Raw genomic sequence first — 20,108 nt, 5'->3', positions numbered from 1 at the left:
GTTAGCTGGTTAGCTCCTGTTATCTCCAGGTTAGCTCGGTTAGCTATTAGCTACAGAAAGCTCGGTGTTCGCTCGATGTCAATCATCCACCATGACGCTCACAGCCCCCCTCTCAGCTCCACCTCTTTGCCCATATTTGTATTTTCCAGGTGAGACGACGCGCATGCCCCTGCCAAGATGGTGATGGTAGGAACCGCCCACCGAGCTTCAATTCAGCTCTTCAGAAACCTACGGGTGATGTCACGGAGGCTCCGCCCATCTTTTTATATACAGTCTATGGACTCAACGCGCCTTGACTCCGTTTGTAGGGTTTTCCACTCGGCTTTTGGACCCGTTTACCGGTACTTTTTTTGTAACTCCAGGTTCTAAACAAGCTGAGTCGGGTTGTGTTTGACGTCGCCAGACTGCATGCTGCTATTGGTCAGGTCGCGGCCAATCAGAGGTCAGGGAGTGACATCACTGGAAGAGCAACTCCAACTCGCAAGTTGTTTATATGACGTGACAAGCAATGGCGCAACAAAAGTCTGTTCCGTGGTCCAACACCGAGGTGGAGACATTTCTTTGCTGTGTTGCTGAGGAAAGGACACAGAGGGAACTAGCAACACGAAATGAAAAAATCTATCAAGAGCTTTCCGACTTTATGTCTACAGGTAGCGAAGGAGTTTTCAGCAGCATCGAGAGAAGCTGAAAAAGTTCCAAAGTGACTATCGGCAGGTCAAGGACCACAATGGTCTGAGTGGATCAAACAGATGAGACTGGAATTAGTTCCAACAAATGGAAACGATTTCTGGTCAGCGACCGGCGAGCCGCAGACCAAGTAGCAGATTGCCCCTAGGTCCTGTGTTGTTATAGAGCTTGTCGTGCATAACACTGACGTCACAGGGATTTCACACAAACCCCGCCCATTTTAGACCTGGTACTAAATTATAATGGAAAAGAAACAGAACCAAGCTGAGGCGAGTTGAGACAAGCTGATATTATTTGAAAAGAGGCATTAGTTATATTAGTTGAGCCCCTGCAAAGTGATCTATTAAACCTGAAAGCAATGTTATCGATGGAAAAAGCGTTTATATTTAAAACGTTGCAAAAGGACGTGCGTAACTATGCACATGGCTGCAGTTCGTCACAAGAAGGAGACAATCGGCAGAGAACATGTTTTTCATTCTCGTTTTGATATTTGTGGGATCAACGAAAAAACAATCATCAAAACATCACCTATTCAGCATTGCCATAATATATGTATGTACATATATATTAGTATGTGGAGGGGGAGAAGAAAAGTTTGAAAACCACTGGTGTCGATGAGCCAATAGTGTCCATTAGCAAAGTGAGCTTCTGGATCAGTTCAGTGAGGGAACCTGTCTGTTGTCTGAGTTCTTGGCTTAAGTCAGGGTCAAGATTAGAGGGACTGGGATTGGAGTTGGGATTTCATGTTGAAGGATCAACTGCTCAACTATGTTTCCTACAGAGATGCAGCTTGTCTTTACAACATCATGGCAACTTGACATCATGCATGATTTGTGTCTGAAAAGATGGGTGTTTCCTGACGTGATGATGGAAACAGAGCGATGCAGGCATCAGGGGAAGAAGCACAAGGTCTCAGCCCATGTGGAAGAACTTTTGGTAAAACATTTTATCTCCGGGTCTGGGCTGTTGCCTGGTTGATAACTGACAGTCACTGATGAGTCAACATGTTGACGTATTTGTCTTTAATGTCTAAATGAATATGATTCCTGACAAATAAGGGTTATTTTTGCTATAACACCTTGAAATCCTGTGTGTCGCTTCCAGCACCTTCTGTTAAAAGTGCTAATCTAAACAGAGATAACAGTGAGTTCACCGGTTGTCGTGACAACCAGCCTCACAGCTTCCTGGCTACTTGTCATGGTTTGTGATGCCACATCCTCTTTTCTGATAACTCTGCATTAATTAAGACAGGGGATGCTGATTGAGTTGCCATGATAACTCTATCAGCATCCCCTGAGTCCTCTACAGCTAGTCCTTTGACATGCAGATGTTTATGGGGTTTTTTTTTTTTCTTTTTTTACCATCAAACATCTGGTAAAAATGGAAAAAACAAACAAACTACTGTTTACTACCATTTCAAGTCATTAAAGAAGAAAAAAGTCTTAATGTATTTAATGTATTTTTAAAAATTTTTCTCAAATCTTTCTATTTCTATTTGATCGTTGTAGCTGTTTGAATGCCAGTTTTATTCCACAATGTTGCCAAATTTATGTAAAAAAATAAATTTATTTTCCATAAAACGCATGTTTAGGGTCTAGCTACATTTGTTTTTCTTTCAATAAGTCTTAAATTAATCCACCTAGTGTGCATTATCAAAGATTTGAAAAAGAAGGCTTACTCTGGTACTTTCCTTTGTAAAATGATCATCCAAAAAGTCTGTCACACCAATCCCAATTAAAATGTAAATATCGACATTAATATAATCTATGTTTATAAATTCAAGATATGTATTTAAGATCAATTTTGAGACACTTAATGAAAGACCAATAGATGAACAATAGAACTGCTTTTATTAATAATTTCTTCCACCACAATAAAATTTAACAAAGGCTCACTAGAAAAGTGTCAACTTTTGTGTTCTGTACAGTAGATACAGTACGTTGTAAAACTGGCTGCGGCGTGGCACCGCAACACATTTATCACCCCCGAAAAAATGTATTATCCAAACACTTTGCACATTATTTACAGGTAAAACAATAAAAACTCAGCTGGCAAACGTTACAGAAATACAGCCCAGCCTCACACTAACCTCTGGCTGCAGAGACCTCAGAGAGAAGCTAAATGGCTAACGAGCAAGTAGGCTAACAGACTGCAGCCACGTTCACACATTATTTAAAAAAAATCTGAATACTACCAAGAGGTAAATAAAAACAGACAATTTCTATTTTCTTTCTTTTTTTAATATAAAATTTTCCTTCTTTTGTCTGTTTCTCCACTGATTGCCACCTTCTTTTTTTGTTTGCTCTCTGTCGTACTTTCGGACTGCCTACCTGTGTCTGCTTGAGCAGCTAGCATTTGGCTAGCTTAGTAAAGGAATGCACTTTGGTAAATTAAACCAAATGCCCTGGGTGTTAGTAACAATGACAACAGTTATGCAATCTGAGGTACCAACATGAAAATAAAAAACAATGCTAAAAACCCACTTTAATGCTAACAGTTGCTTAAAGAGCTCAACTTAGCTGTTAATAGCAGGCATAAACTTGCTATTTGCTACTAGCATTCAGTTAGCAGTAGGCTAGTGTTAGCTTTACTGTTGAGAAAAACAACCCACTGTCAGTGCAGCAGCTAGCGGCTCCATGCTAGCAGTCAATCGGCTAATGTTAACTTAGCCCTGTTGTGAGCAGGCGTCGCTCATCAGTCCTGAGGCGACAAGTTGCGACAGTTGGCTGATATGTGTCTGTACATTGTGCAGCCATGTTATATAAACTGCCTTATCCCAACACACACACACACACACACACACACACACACGTGGGTATCAGTGCTGATCAGTTTAAAGCTACAGTTTGCGGTTGGTGTGTTGGCTCGCTCTGCTGGCTCTGTAAACATTATGGAGGTCTGTAGACAAAAACTAAAGGAAAAATACTAAAACAAGTCAACATCACAAGATAAACATGGCTGGATAAATCCTTTGATGGCCCCAATATGCGAGAAAATGGATTTCATTGGTTAAAATACAAGAAAAACTGACCATAAAATGCTAATTAGCAGCTCCTATTTAGTTTTGTGAAACTAAAATCACTGTCCATCTTTATTTGATATAAAATAAGTGTTTATCTTTTTCTTTATGATCTTTAGTAAAATACTTGGTGTGCTCATTTATGCAGTTTTAAAATCTTAAAAGGATAATAAAGGTTTTATTACACAACCAATTGTGGAAAATTCAATTATATCAGCCAGTTTATTTATTTCACTAAAACCATCTTAACGTCCATAAAAACGTAACTCACTGCTGCTGTTGAACATTTTAGCTTTAGAAGTAGAACATAGTAGCTTTATATACTAAATTTCTTAAGTTGGACTGTTTTAATTTCTAAACACTCGTCTGTCAGGATTTTCTTAACCCTGGTAAAAATGTAATAATAATTATATACAATGAGCTTTCCTGTACTCTGAACACAACTTGGCTGGTTTTACTCCCAGGAAGATTTACAGTTTAATGGTCACAGTTTTCTTATGGTGTGTGTCTTGGCAAACCCAATTTATAAGCAGGATAAGCGCAATTCAACTATACAACCTCTAGAATCCTCAGGTGAGATGACATTTTCCTTTCAAGGACCAAAGAGAATCAATCATTTAGCCCTTCAACAGGGTCCTGGGGGTCATTTAGAGATCCAGACAACTCCTAGTATTCCTTTAAAAAGTCTCTGGATAATAGAAAGTCGGGAGCTAAGTGGTAATTTTGGCCCCATCCCAATTTACCCCCTTGGCCAATCCCAGTTAACCCAACATGGTTGAGGAACAAGAAGGTGGCAGAACAGAAGGGCGGGGACAATGGTAGGACCAAGGAATTAAGGTATTGAGTCTTAGTTGGACGACAAGGTTTTTATTTAACCAACACAAGTTTGGGGTCTGCAAATGGCAGCTTTTCTGTAAAAATCAGAGTCAGTACTGAGTACAGGTGGGATGTCAATAAGCATCTCAGTTTTCTGTAAAACTGCGTAGCAGCAGTATTAAACTACTTATTAGATAAAATCATCCAAATTTAAAGCATGAGGACTTGTATTTAAAGCAATTCTTTTACAAGAACATTTTTCCACTTTAAACCTGCTAAATAGCACCAACTGGTTGTGTTTTTGTAGTTGTGGCTCTCCACAAGAAGTTAGAAATATTTTAGGACAAAGAGTGTGGAAGGTTTAGTTTCAGAAAACATAAACTCTATACTGGTGAATATGAATGGCCCACTATTTCCCAGCTATTTTACAATAATATCACATCTAGTTTGGTGGTTTTTTATGTGTCCACTTCAGATCAACTAAGATAGTCTTCTTAGCAGTCTGAAATCAGATGGGTTTATATGGAGTATTTGGGCTTTTACAAACAAGGAGCCAATCGCTGAGCAGATTCTGGCCAACAAAACTTGAAGTTGGAAGTTACACCAAAGAATACTTTATGATTTCCTGAAAGGAGTTTATGATAAATATATAAGCAAATTTTGCTCATAAAATGGTGGCTGTTAATATGTGTGTGTGTGTTAGGTGGGCGTGTCATGGCAATGAGATACTGAAGGCACAAAGTTAGGACTCTCAGCTCTCCATCTCACAAAGAAACAGAAAATAAAAACCACACAACCAAATAACCAATCATATCTTTAAAAAAAAAAAAAAAAAAAAAAAAAAAGAGGACCCCCTCCCCCCCGCTTCCTTCTCCTCCATCTGGAGGGGGCGGAGCTTCCCCTGAGATGGGTGGAGCAGTTCTACAAGGTCAGCTCCTCTTGTGCATTGTGCCAAAGTCCACCTCCTGTGTGCTACATTACATCAACAGGCCAACTTGCGGCTCACGGCCGATCCAGGGAATCTCATCCTTCTCCTCGTCTTCATCGTCCACCACCTGGCATCACTTAGTTTTTAAGAGTGCGCTCAGATACAGTTGTGTGCGAGCTTATATAATTATGTGTTTGTGTGAGGGAACAGGCTTTTGATATTGCACACACACGTACTGCTACATACAACACACACACATTCAAGTATACAGTATGAACTGCACGCCATCGCAAATACATAGATTAGATTTATAAATATTAAAAGGTTGCAAATAAATAAAATCTTACAAACTTTTTGCGCTCATTCCCTCCCAAGCACACTGATAGATCCATTTAACAATACAGATTCTGGTTTGATAATAGAAATGCTGCTTGTATAAAGAGAAAGGGAACTAGCGTATCAATTTTATCTTCTACTGTAGTGTGATACTAGTGGGTTAATAAACAACTCAAAAGGGAGGGATCAGATTTCCTTCATGTGCTGGTGAGATTCTGAGATCGGTGCAAAAACAAAAAATCAAGCTAATAAAGAGAAGATTTGTGCTTTGTCATCAATCAATAATTGATAATATTTCGTACAAAGAGATCTCATGCAGTATGAACTAAGACCTGAACTATCAGAGAATTGATCAAACAACAAAACAAATATGAAACTACGTTGGACAAATCAACTTACAAGAAGTTACTGCTTAATATTTCTTCAAAGGATTGCTGGAAATTTTCCTGAACAGTTGTGTGTTTACGTCTCATAGTTCTAATGTATCGCAGCAAAGGCAAGTAAGGTACGGAATACCATTATGGTCAATATTAAATAGTAAATAATTATATAAATATCCATATAAAATGGTAGATATGGCCAATAAAATAATAAATCATGAAACATTGATGAGTTCATATGATTAAAGGTTTTAAAATAGTATAGTTGCTTCATTTTTATCTACTAATTTCAGACAAATTTAGTACTGATTTGTGTTTTCTCGAGTTTTACTTTATATAAACTTTAAAACTGAATTCTAGGCTAAAGATCTAAGTATTTTACTTGGTTTCATTAGCTCCATAGATGTCTTTCTCAATACTTGCATGCAAATACGGTTTTAATCTTACCATGAATTTACTACGTCATTTAAACTCATAACATTTAACTTTTGTTTTCAAAATGCAGCAATTTCTGTTTCAGTTTTAGGTTCTCATATTTTTAAATTGTAATTTTATTACATATCTATATGTAATTATCATGGGTGGCCCAATTCACTATTCAATCGATTTATTTGGATGCAACATGTGACTTGTAAATGTTAAATAAAACTTTTCTTTTTCATAATTAAATTTCATAATTAAATGACAGAAACAGAGCTGTAAAATAAGGCGGGAACATAAAAATTGTGCCCGCCACCCAGAAGATTTCAGGGAGACAGACCGAAAGTCCGTCCTCTTTAGGTGTCTGGTTGGCAAACAGTTAACAACAGAGACAGCAGGCTAGCAGCTAGCCTTGCTGCTGCTGTTACTGAGTGTGAGATTTACTCATCAGGTTTAAAGGCTAGCATTTACAAACATTTTGGTTTTAATGGACATAAGAACAGACAAGACTTCAACAAGCCTTACTGGAAGTGGAAGTTGTTTAAAGACTAAATAAATCGTAGCCCAGTCTAGCCCAGGTTAGAGGAGGTTCTCATTCCTAACTATTACCAACACATTTTTCCTCTAGATTACATGGAAAATTTTAAAGACAATGTGTTAGATTTATTTATGGTTCCACATAAATAAAAAAATTGGAGATAAATGTTTTTGGTTACTTGAATTTATGGATACTGAATGGAATACAAAGTATTAAAAATGTTGCCACAGAGCGAGAAAAAAAACCCTCAATGTAGAAAAAAGATGCATAAAATCCTGATAACTGTTTAATAATCGTTTTGTATCACTATGAATCGTAAATTAATGAAATTGTGAGGTACCAAAGATGACACACACCTAATAATGATGATAAAGAATGATCAAAAGTTTCTGTAGGTTGTAGAAACATCAACCTATCAGGACACAGTTTCCAAACTAATGGCGAACAGTTTGTTTCTTTAGTCCACAAAGCTGCTAATCATGTTTTAGTTTGTCTATATTGATTAAATATCATTAATTATTGATGATGAGTACTATTCTGTTTTATTAACCACTGTGAAGTCACAACTCTGTAGTTTTAAAACTACTCTGGACATTATATTGGCTCCTATATGTATATGTTACCTAAAAATAACTTTATTTCACTTTATGGTAAAAAAAAAAACAAAAAAACAAAACAAAACAAAAACTCAAAATCCTGCTGAACACAATCTAATAATTGTTTTTTTGCCCTCTGAGTGTTACCAGGATTGAGAATATTACATTATAATAATTTTGCCACATCATGTTTTCTTTCCATTTTTTCATTGGTTGGGTCCTAAAAGGAACAAACCTGAACACCAGAACAAGCAGCTAAATAGCGCAGGACTGAATTAAAATGTACTGAGACTGAGCCAATGTAATTCAACATTGTTGATCTTCTCGAAGAGAGTTTAGTTATTTTAAAGCACTAAATCAGACTTATAGCAGTTTGTACTTGTGTGTCTACAAAGCAGATGTCAGGATTCAGCATCCTGTTGAGGCAAAGGCAGGTGCTAAGTGAGAAGACTGAGAATCTAGTGGTCTGTTCATTGAATGCAAGAACTGTGGACATTACGGCTACACAAACTGGTGAAAATTCACAATGCCTCATGGAACATGATAAATTAAATAGATCATAACCAGAGGTGGCAGTTCCTGGTCCAGAAAGTAAAAGTCCTGTCCGGCAGCTTTTCGTACCAGTCACCAAACGAGCTGAATTTAATGAGCAGAGTCTATTTGCCAAGTAAACGAGCCTGTTTGTGAAAACACCTGTTTTAAATGTACAGGTAGATCCAAAAACATGGAAGGAATTTCACTTTCTGGACCAGGAATTGCCACTTCTGATCATAACTGACCTCCTCATAATAACTACACACAACCTTATCTGTTATCCTAAACCACTACCATCAACTCGTTACCTCATGGTTTGCGTAGCTAACCTCAATTTCCATGAAAACATCTTTACTTGCAACATGCTTTTCCATTCTTTAGACTATTATCAACAATTTAAAATCTTCCTGGAGTTACTATGTTTCCCAAATAAAACATGCATCCAATCCTCTCTGCTGCTTCTTGCTTTTGCCCATTCAAAGGGGATCAAATATTCAATTATTGTAAAATTAAGTTTTAATCCTGAGACTGCACTAAATGAAAGTCTTGGCGGGATAATTAAGAAGAATTTAAAAAACACATTCTTAAAGCAGCTCATTCTTTTAGAATCCCTCCCAAAATGCCATTTTTGCTCTCATTGGTCAGCTTCTTCTTTGTAAGCATGTAGCGGAAATGACTGCTAAAGTTATCATAAAGTATAAAAGCTAATTATAAAGCTAATATTCAGGGTAGTTTTTAAGTGATATTTCAGACAAACTGGTCTCATTTGAATTTATTTTGGTTTTTCAAGTCTGTTTTTTAAAATTTTTAAATTCTCAAATTACTTTTTTGTGGGCTTGGTACCTAAACATAATTCAAAATTAATAACCTAAAACATTATTTCATTTTTTCCTTTTCAAACATTAAAAACATTTTCTTTCTACATTTTAGCCTTGTTTACACAGTATTCATAACATTTGCAAAACCATCTCTAGCCTACTTTCTTAAGTTCACTCCTCCTTTGACGTCCATTTTGTGCCCTTATAGTTAAATTTAGTTCATAAAAGGAAACTTTTACAAACAAATAAACTGATACACAAAGATCCAATATTTGTCGTGCTAGCTAACCCTTTAAAAATCATGTAATGCTAGTAAACAACATGTAAAAAACCCAAAACTGTCTTTTTCTGTCTCCTTTTTTAAGGCTGGGCAGTGGAGAGCTATCACACTATGGCTCAAAACGGCTAAGGCTAGCCACAGGACTGCTAAAAAGGCGAACAGCAAGCCAGCTTCTTTTAACTGACTTTTTTAACTTTGCTGGGCTAACTGCTAGCCAGTTGAATTGTACATAGGTAGCAATAAGACCGCTAATCACAAACAATTAGCTGTTTAATAACTAACCAGTGCTAGTTAACAGTTAGCCAGCTGACAGGCACTATGCTAGCACGGTAACACCGGCTAGCTACTCAACATAAAACAAAGCTAGCTATCACAGTAGCTAGCTAACAGGTAGATGGTTATATAGGTGTTGAGGGATGTCTGACTGTGAATGATGTAGGTACAAAAAAAACAAACAAAAATCACCAGCCCCAAACTAAAATTAAATACATTTACTGTTTTTTTAGTGATATGTAACTAAAACCAGTATGCTGCTCAGCTGCTCAGCTCAGCTGTCGCAAAAATATTAAAAGGGTATACCACAACTTGGCAGTCTGAAGATATATCCTTAAGACTAAAGTCTAAATATTTTTGGATATTTTTAGTGTTAAATTGATCAATCAGCTCAGCTAAATAGAATTTGTGCTTAAAGACATTAAAAAAGCCTTGTTCCCTCCATGAGCACCATGTTTTTGATGTGTTTGTGAGTTTGAAGCTATGGAGTAGTGTGATATTTCCTGATTGTCTGAGCTGCCCCGCACTCATTTCAAACGAGTCCTCGCTCCATGTCTCACTGATCAAAATGTAAAACAATTTGTGTTTTTTTTTTTCACGTGGGACTGAGAATTTGAGGTGCATGAAAGCACCCCGGTTTCCGCTTGACTTGCATTCCCGGTCTGGCCACTTTGCACGTTTTAACACTAAAGCCATGTTTCCATGACAATATCTGTCCAGGATGCACCCCAGCTCTGGGAAAAGAGAAAAAAAAAAAAAAAATCTTCAAAACTGGACAAACCAGTTTTATTCAGGTCTTGCCGGCTACTTAACAGCTCAGCTTTCATCTCCCACCACAGTGAGCAGGGTGCATTCACTCTCAGCTGACCAGTTTGGGCAGAACCGTCCTAGGCTGGATGTTTCCGTTGGCATCAGTAATTGCTGCCAAGTTAGTCCTGGTTTTGGATGCGGAGGTGGTGGTTGAGGAGGTGGTGGCGAGCTTGGAAATGGAGGTGATAGCACCATCTGTGGTGGTGGTGCCCCGTTTGGACGAAGAGGTCTTCTCCCCTGTTGTGGTTCCTGTTGGCGGCTTGGGGAGTCGTCGCCTGAGCCACAGGTGGCGAAGCGCCTGGCTCGGTGTCATCCTGAGCGACGGGTCCCACTCCAAACACTGCTTGAGGAAGTCCAGGAAGAGCGGGTCGTCGCAGCCCTTCAGAGCTGAGCTCCAGTCCTTGCTGCCCGGAGGGCCGCGTAGCTTACCCCGTCGCGATCGTCCGCCATTTAGCACAGTGGAGCCATCGGGAAGCGTGGTCACGGTGCAGTACCGTGGGTACCCTTTGGATGACACAAAGTTTTTTGCCCGCTTGGAGGAATCGAGGAGCTTCTGACTGGGCATACCCAGTAGTTCAATGATGCAGGCCAACTGGTCGGCTTCATCTTCACCTGGCAACAGGGGGTAACCAGTCAGCAGCTCAGCCAGGATGCAGCCCAGAGACCACATGTCAATAGGCATCCCATACCTGGAACCTGGAGGACAAATACACAACTTTAGCCAACCACCAACATTCATATAATTCTGTGATCTAAAAGATGTTTCATAAAGATCTGCAACACAAAGTGGTTTACGTTCATCACAGCCATCCAACTTTACCCATCCAAACCCAATCTTAAGTCTAGGCTTTCGAAGGAAGGCTGATCCATAAAAGAGAAATATAATAAATGTATGGAAAAGCATAATTGAGTGAAGTTCAATTTTAGGAATAAATAAAAGACCCGTGGGCTCTTAGAGGTTCATAAATTATATAAAAGTCAGATAAACCAGAGCTAGAAGATGCTTGTCTGCATTCTGGCATTGGTGTGTCTTTTTAATTTCGGTACACCTCGATGTTCACAGCATTGCACCTTGTTTTATTTCATTTCTTTTAGATTCTGGTGGTATTTAAATCAGTGGTTCTCAGTCTAGTGAAGAGATGAAAATGTGAACCTCTGAACCACCAACAGGAACACATTAATCCATACAAAAATCTGAATTTGGCATCATGTCTATGAGAGACGCAGATTTTGTGCATTTAGGTGCCTAGTTAAAGCATTAACAAACTCCACCAAATATCACTTTATCCTCCTTATTTATAAAGATTCTGACAGTTTTCCAGCCTCACATTCAGAGCCATTTATGCATGACGCAGAAGACATAAGCAGATGGATGGACTGTTTCGTCCGTTGGTTACAGGTAATATTTGGTTAGTTTATATTTGGCTTAACTATCAATCACTTGATGCACAAAGCGGAGGAACACCACTGATAATCACAGGGCCTTGTTGGGCTGTACAGCAGATACACAACCAGTAAAAAGGAACAAACCAGAAAAATAAACGAGAAGAAGAGGACGCAGAAACTGCCAAATAAAAAACACCAAGGACATTGAAGTAAACACTGAAAAACATTGTGGTTTTATTTTTCTTCTTCTGGTGTTTTCAGACGGTTGTAAATAACTTTATAATGGTGCGTTACCGCTACCAACCTGTGTCAAACGTAGAAGTGAACTCTACTCAGCACTGCCCACTAGTGGTTGAACTGACTGAACAACCATGGCAACATAAAAGACATAAGGAAGTGTGGCAACGTTTGAACCGAAAGTCCACATTCACATAGAAAAGGTCACGCATTAACCACCCAGCATTTAAGTAGAGGTGGGGATCACAAGCACCAAAGTAAGTTATGTTGGGGGTTGTGTCTCAAAACGTTTATCAAAACTTCTCTGACTTGAAGCATGGATGTTAAGGTGGGAAGAATATATTCTAAAGTTCACCAACACTAACCATTAAAAACAAACTAAAATGGATCATGAGGCTGTGCTGCTTTCAGGTCTTATATTCATCTACTTGGACTTGGGACTTTGTGAAAGGCAGCTCCTCTTCGGCCTCATCATGCGGCACATTTATGGCCATAAACAGACATAAAACAAAACAAACAAAAAAAAAAATCAGTTTTGTTGACCACAACTGGTTTTTTTTCCAGGGATGTTCTTTAGGACAGCCTCCAGGTGCAGCTTAAACATTAAATTTCTTGAGCGTTTCTGTGGTTTCTTATCCACTGCTGAACCTTTAGAGGAGGGGACTCCGAATTCAGTCCTGGAGGGCTGCTGTCCTGCAGGTTTTTGATGCATCTCTGATCCAGAAGCCTGTGATGTTCTACACAGTGACTGATTTGAGTCAGACATGTTGCGTCAGGATACAAGGAAAACCTGCAGGACTTTGGCCTTTGAGGACCAGAGCTGGGCACCCATTATTCAGAGCCAAGGTCACTGTCTCTATATACACCTAATGGGTGTCGTGCAGGTTTTAGATGTTTTAAAGCAGCAGCTCCACACTTAATTATTACCACATATAAAATTTTTCCTTCTTACCTAGAATAACCTCTGGTGCTCGGTAGAACCGGGACTGGATGTAGGTGTAAACCCGCTGATGTTCGTAACAGCTGGAACCAAAATCTATAACCTGGAGGAGAAGCAGGAAGAAGTTTTACTGGTCTGTGAAGGACTGGAAAGTACCTCCTGCTACATGGATCAACGGTCTAACCTTGATGCCGCTACGTCCCTGTTGCTTGAGTAAAATATTCTCGGGTTTGAGGTCGCAGTGGATGATGCGGTTTTTGTGCAGCGAGTCCAGACACTGCAGGATGGAGTGGGCAAACTTCCTGACCAGCGGGAGGCTGAAGCCCTGGAACTTATTCTTTTTGATGAGCTCATAAAGGTTCATGCTGAGCAGCTCGAAGGTCATGCAGATGTGGTTTCGGAAGGTGAAGTTCTCCAACATGTGGATGACGTTCATGCTCGAGTCCTTGTCCTGCTTCCTCAGGTGCTCTAGGATCCGGATCTCTTCAGCCGCCTGCCGGTGGAAGCGCTTCTCGTTGCGCACCATCTTCAGGGCCACGTGGGCCTGAGTTTTGTGGTCGAAGGCCTTCACCACCTGCAGAAGAGGTAGAAATGTGACGCTCTCATGAATCTTTAACCTGTTCAACCAGATGGTATTCACACTGACGCGATGAATGTTTCAGAAACCTGCAGGAAAGTTTTTCACTTTCACGCTTGTTTTGGGGCTAGATGACATGAAACAGAGCAGCAGGTCGACGAAAGCAAAGTAAAAATTTCTGTGGCTTTTTGTACACATAAAAAACAATAACAGGCATTAATTTTCATGAGACAACACAACGCTTAATAAGAATGAACAAAAATAATTCACCCCAAAAATGATCATAAACCTTGAAACGGCCCAAAATAGATTGAAAAATGTAAAAATAAAACTTAAAAAAGAATCCCTAAAAGAATCACGAGGACTAACAAGAAAAAATATAACAAAGAGACAGACAACTTAAAGAGACATATAATGACAACAAAAACACTCAAATCTACCACAAATTAACTAAAAATGTCCGTGAACTTCATGGAATCCCAAAGAGACTAAAAACTATAAATAAAGACACAAAAAAACAAAAACAAAAAAAAAACAAAAACAAAAACAAAAACGTAAAAACAATTAGAAAAAAAACAATACTGGACGTCAATGTGTAAAAGAAAAATTATAAAGACAGAAACTTAAAGGCATTAAAGTTATCGCAAATAACGCATATTAACCACAAAATTAAACATTTACCACAAAATGAAAAAGAGTTATTAAATAAAACTTGCTTATACCTTAGAAAAACCAAAAAAAAGACAAAAAAACAAATAAAATAAAAAACAAAACAACCACCATAAAATAACCCAAACAAACCTAAAAGCAGTCTTCAAGAGACCAAACACCCCATCAAATATACTAAAAACAGCCACTGTAAAGAGCAAATAAAAAAACATACAAAAGACTAAATACAACTATAAAAACGTGCACAAATTTACCACAAAATTCTTTCAGACTAAAAAATGACCACAAATCTTAAAAATATTATCTCCAGCAGGGACGTGACCGGAACACCTCACCAGGGAGGTCCAGGAGGCATCCTAACCAGATGCCTGAGCCACCTCAACTGGCTCCTCTCGATGCGGAGGAGCAGTGGCTCTACTCTGTTCTCCTCCCGGATGACCGAGCTCCTCACCCTATCTCTAAGGGAGAGCCCGGCCACCCTGCGAAGGAAACTCATTTCAGCCGCCTGTATGCGAACAAACAAATACAAAGCAAGAAAAAAAAAGGCACCAAATACCATTATGTAGACTAAAAATAACCAAATAAGACAAAGAAAACAACTAAAAGAGACCAAAAATAACCACAAGAGGTGACACAGGAACTGAAATTTACCACAAAATGAATATAAAAAACCAGGTCTATAAGAACACAAACAGCTGAAAACTCGACCAAAATCAAATCAAATTCTATTTATAAAGCTCTTTTCACACATAAGAAGGTTGTCGTACCTGTCCAAAGCTGCCCTTGCCGATGACTTTGAGAACTTCGTAGCGGTATGCAATGTGGTCATGTGGGACGTGAATGTAGGACCCCTGATCGTCATCGTAGCCACCGTTGTTGGCTCCGCCCAGAACCCCTGACCTCTTCTTTGCGTTCGGACCGATGAAATACACTGAGGAGTTGCAACAACCATAAAAGATGAAAACGGATGAATAGCTGTCAATCACGGGGTAGTCGCTGATGGGGAAAACTCACCTTCTGGATAGCTGAACACCTCGTGGTGTTCAAACGAAGACATTTTGGACATGTACTGCTTCATGGCCTGTTCGGGGGTCAGCGGGTTGTGCTTTGGCTTGCCGTCCGTTAACTTGTTGGAGGTGGCGCTGCTCTGGCGGCAGTGGTGGGCTGGCTCCGACGCCGAGGTCTGTCGGTCCGGCAGCGGCAGGCCTGGCCGGGTGGAGCCGATCGGAGCCAGTCCGTTGGGTTGGGAGGTCAGGACTGGACGCTTGTTGGTGTTGTCCTCGTACAGCTGGGTGACATGAACCTGCGACTGCGACGACAGCTGGACGGCGTCCGACATGGCGGCTTTAGAGCCTCCCTGTGGGAAAACAGGAACAAATGAGTGATTAGTACTCATGGATCGACAAACATGACAAAATTTACGGAGTGGTGCTAACGGAGAGTCACACATCGATTAGCATCATCTCTCATGACCAGTGTCAATAAAGTTTTATAACAAGATCTGAAGGGAAATATGGAAGAAAAAAAGTGCCACAATAAAATCCATAAAAACAGCAATTAATGTTTAATTAAATGTGTCAATAAATTATTGAAACAGTAAAACTTTCCCAAAAACTAGTGCATACAACATGCTATTACACACAACTGTGTGCAATATTGTTTTTAAAAATTGGAATAAATAAATAAATAGATAACAAATAAATAAAAAGTTTCAGAAGTGTGTCATTTAATATGTAAAACAGGAAATTAATGCAAAATAAATATTTGATTAACAATCAAATACGGATATGATTAAAAATGTAATTAAAATAAAGGATTAAATAATTCCTTAAAATATTAAATATTCATTTACCCAAGTTTTAAATTAACTAAATTAATTTTAAAAGATATATTATTTCAACTGTATTTTATTGTGAAAATAAAAAATTAAATATAATTTAAATATATTGTGAACATTAAAAAATCTCCCGCGACCCTTAGTTGGACTAAGCGGTGAGGATGAGTGAGTGAATGAATGATTAAAAAAATGTTTTTCATCAAATTAATTTGATCTAACTTTAATCATTATTTATAACTATTTTAACCATGTATTTCTCATTTTCGTAAATCTATGACATTTATTAAATAATTGTATTTAATTAATTGCTCAAAGCTTTATTTATGTGTTTTTGTGGCAATTTCCACCCTTCATAAATAACTACTCAAAAATTGCCAGAAAATGAGCGCAGTTTAAAAAAATCTTGATTCTCAACATAAGCTTGAATGGTTTCCTGGACTTAATTATGTGCTGCAATAATCTTGCATCCTCAGCAGCCAGTAAACGTCAGTCAAATACCTCATTTCAATCTCTGATGGTGCACTGATACCGATACTGGTATCGGCTCAATACCAAGCGTGTGTACTCTACTTGGTATTAATAAAAGTGTACTTAAAGGAAATTCTTTAGGTTCAGTAAGACAGCACTCGGTGCTTCCACCCACAGTGGACCACAACTGATACCACACTAGTCAAGCCAGCGCAGATGTGTTTGATGACATGAGTCGGACATTTTTTGTTCCACTAAAATAGTGATCCTCACTGTTAATTCGACAAGAGCCGAACTCAGTTTACTAAGACAAGAGGAGAGTCGCCACCCCCCACCCACAAACAAAGCGTTTCTACGTATCCTGCTACGTTGCCAAATCAGTAACATTCAGCTTTTTAGCAAGGAATGGTTATCCTAAATACTACATGGAGTAATGGCTTCTTATGCAACAGTATATGGTGAAAATACAATAATGCCTCCAGAATTTTCATTATATATACGGAGCTACCGACGGAGCAGCTCTTTGGTGGAGTTCAGTGCAGCTGAAATCAGCCAAATCTGGCAACTCTGACGGGTCAGTTAGGGCCGTTAGGACAGCAGAGTTTCTGCAAGCAGCCTGCAGCTCTTGTTTGTGGAGAGAACTGCAGCGTTGAGGATCATTATGACTTGTTTAGATGCATTTTCAGACAGCCAGAGGCTGCTTCACGAGCCGCAAGGCAAGAGTCAGAGAGCCGCATGCGATGAGAAACACGGCACGAAAAGCTGGATCTTTGTTTTAAAACCACACATTTATAGTTGTATTCAGGGAAAATGTGTAAAATCAGAATAAAACGTGTTGAAATTGTTAGATCTGTAATGTTATTATATTTGTATTGGTGAGGTAACTTTAGAAAGGATAATTTATTACAACCTAATGAAATATTACACAGTTATAACAGCAATAATAACCATAGTCACAATAATGTTCACATAAACACATCTGGTATCTGCAGATATTCACATTTCAGATATCGGTATCGGATCGGAACGCCCCAAAAAGTGGATCGGAGCGTCCCTAGTCTTCATGTTTCTGAAATGAATGGAGCAAGGTGTGCTGCCCGTTGACATCCAGCTGCTGGAAAGTGAAACTGTGCTGTAAAACGACGCTCTGGAACAGAAACAAAAGCCCTGACGGCCCGTTTAGTCCGCTCTGGAATGCTGCAGCTCCAGGAATGTGCACACAAACACTGTCAGAAACACACACTTTACAGATCAGAACGGCGTATCGTGCCACTAAAAATTGTCAACAAATATAACAATTACAGATTGGAATGAAGAGCGGGCATGTGTGTAAAAAGAAAGAGCGACGGCGCTGATATGTCCATGTTCAGTATGTTAGGACGCTCTGCTTGTGTTTCATCACTGAGATGAAAATCTGTGATTAATTCACAAAAAAATGACCAGATTCTTATGAATGAACACCTCTCTCTTCTAACGCTCGCTCAGTGAGTCACTCCCCGTTGCCGTGGCGACCAGCACACCTGGGTCCTTTCATGGAGGTGCATTTGGTTTCAGTTTGGCTCGGTTCCAAGAGCTGCTGTTGCCCCTAACAACGTGATGCCTAGTGTGGTTTCACACGCTGGCATGAACTGGACGATACAATACACACACACACACACACACACACACACACACACACACACACACACACACACACACACACACACACACACACACACACACACACACACCTTCCATGGTTAGATCAGTGTGTGTTTGTAATGAAGCATCTCCTCCCACACCTGAAAACACCTGGAGATGATCAGTTAGACGATCTGTCAACAATCTTCTATATTTATCATATTCTACATTTCTTCATGTAATCTGGAATAATCCTGCAAATAATTTAGATATTTTGAGGGTAAAAAAGCGGTTTAGGTCCAATAATACCATCTCTTAATCAATCACTGATCAGGAGTCACAGTTAAAGCGATCAAAACTGAACTAAGTTCCTGAACCTGAAGTAGGAGACACGACCGTCATCAGCTTCCAGCTGAAAGCATCTCGCCGTCCACGGTGCTGAAGCAGACAGAAGGGGTCGCCGGCGTTGTTCCCAACACTTCATGTGTTAAATGAGTGTAAATATCTACACCTTCATAGAAAATAAAGCTTAAACTACTGATGTTATGTTGACTTACTTTCACATTTTAACTGCAATAAATCAGTCAATATGATCGACTAATCATAAATATCCGTCAATATTGTAATGGTCAAGAGGAAAACACTGGATTAAAAAAAAAAAAAAAGCCTAAAAACAGTTAAAAAGATAAAAATAAACATTGCAGAATGAAGTCATCTGTGTTGGATTTTATCTGGTTATAGAAAAAAAACAAACCTGCTTTTATTCTGAAATCTGACTCACCAGCCTGTAAAACTGTGTGAAGGTGAGATGATTTATATAAAAAGTGTCCTGCAGGATAACCTGCTGCTTTTCATGCTAAAGATAAAAGCTCTGTAGTTTGGTTATAAACGCTGTCGAAGTTCAGCCAACGTGACACGGAAGTGAGATGTTTTCCTCTCATTTGGAGCTCTGTGTTTCAGTACAACTGGGACATGAATGATCAATAGAAAAGAACGTCTTTAACAGATGTTTTTACTGTTCGGACACAAGTGAGTCGGCGCTTTTCAATGGTCAGTGTCTGAAGGAGAAAACGGAGTTAACTTTATTCCCACTGTTCCAGTTTTATTTATAACAGCAGCTGGAAGTCAAAGCCAGATGTTTTCCCAGGTTTCTAAATTCTTTACACAAGTTAAAAAGCAAAACAAAATGTAGTTTCCAGACAGAAACGACATGATAAATGTCCTGTCGCCTTCCTATTAGTGGAGGAATATATTTATTCTGCATGCAGCAGAAGGTTTTCCACATCTCCCAGCTAAAATAAAAACCAGTTTCTGAATGGTCCTCCTTCAGACAGCCGAGCCCGGTGGAGTGCTTCTTATTTCTACCTCGTAGGAAATGTGCAGGCTATAAAGTCCATTTCCTCCATACTTTAATTGTTCATCAGCCAACAGGAAGAAAAGCGGTCGATAAAGCAATTCCCTTTCCTGGTAATGTATACTGGGAGTTGTCCAGTTTGTTGGTCAAATCAAGCCCAGAGTTCCTAAATCTGAGTTACTTCTTCTGTTTAGCATAAAAAAATACATTTGAAGAAATCTTCCCATTTTTAGGAACCAGCAACTAGCAAAGCAGTCAGTGTAACGGAGCAAATCCAAGCTGCAGCAGTCCTCCTGAGTGAGTGTGTGTGTGTGTGTGTGTGTGTGTGTGTGTGTGTGTGTGTGTGTGTGTGTGTATCCTTCATGTCAGCCTATAAACCAATCAGCTGTTTAAAGCATCTCAGAGCAGGAGGTTATTATTAGCCTCGCGGCTACAGCTGCCGGCTCCACTGCGTTAGCAGCAGGCTAACATGCTAACCACAGCCTGATTGCTTCACGCTGATCGATGAAGACGAGGACCGGCGAAGCTGGATGGTGAATATGATGGAAAACAGGCGCCAAGATGAGGAAACAAAGAGACGTGCAC

General features: G+C 39.3%; 1 protein-coding gene across 1 annotated transcript in view; it reads right to left on the bottom strand.

Moving 5' to 3' along the window:
• Nucleotides 1–2,524: 2,524 nt before the first annotated feature.
• dyrk2 (dual-specificity tyrosine-(Y)-phosphorylation regulated kinase 2) overlaps nt 2,525–20,108 on the bottom strand; it is a gene marked incomplete at its 5' end in the record, with an annotated part of 34,616 nt that continues 17,032 nt past the window's right edge. Inside the window, 5 exon segments of the mRNA XM_079263048.1 lie at nt 2,525–11,131; nt 13,011–13,101; nt 13,183–13,572; nt 15,012–15,175; nt 15,259–15,601. Coding sequence (XP_079119174.1) covers nt 10,485–11,131; nt 13,011–13,101; nt 13,183–13,572; nt 15,012–15,175; nt 15,259–15,601 — 1,635 coding nt within the window. The 3' untranslated portion in view covers nt 2,525–10,484.

This window comes from Telmatherina bonti (genome assembly GCF_933228915.1).
Source record: "Telmatherina bonti genome assembly, chromosome: 23".
In the NCBI taxonomy this organism is placed as follows: domain Eukaryota; kingdom Metazoa; phylum Chordata; class Actinopteri; order Atheriniformes; family Telmatherinidae; genus Telmatherina; species Telmatherina bonti.
The sequence above is the reverse complement of the archived record's forward strand: the minus strand, read 5'-3'. Positions and strand labels throughout refer to the sequence as shown.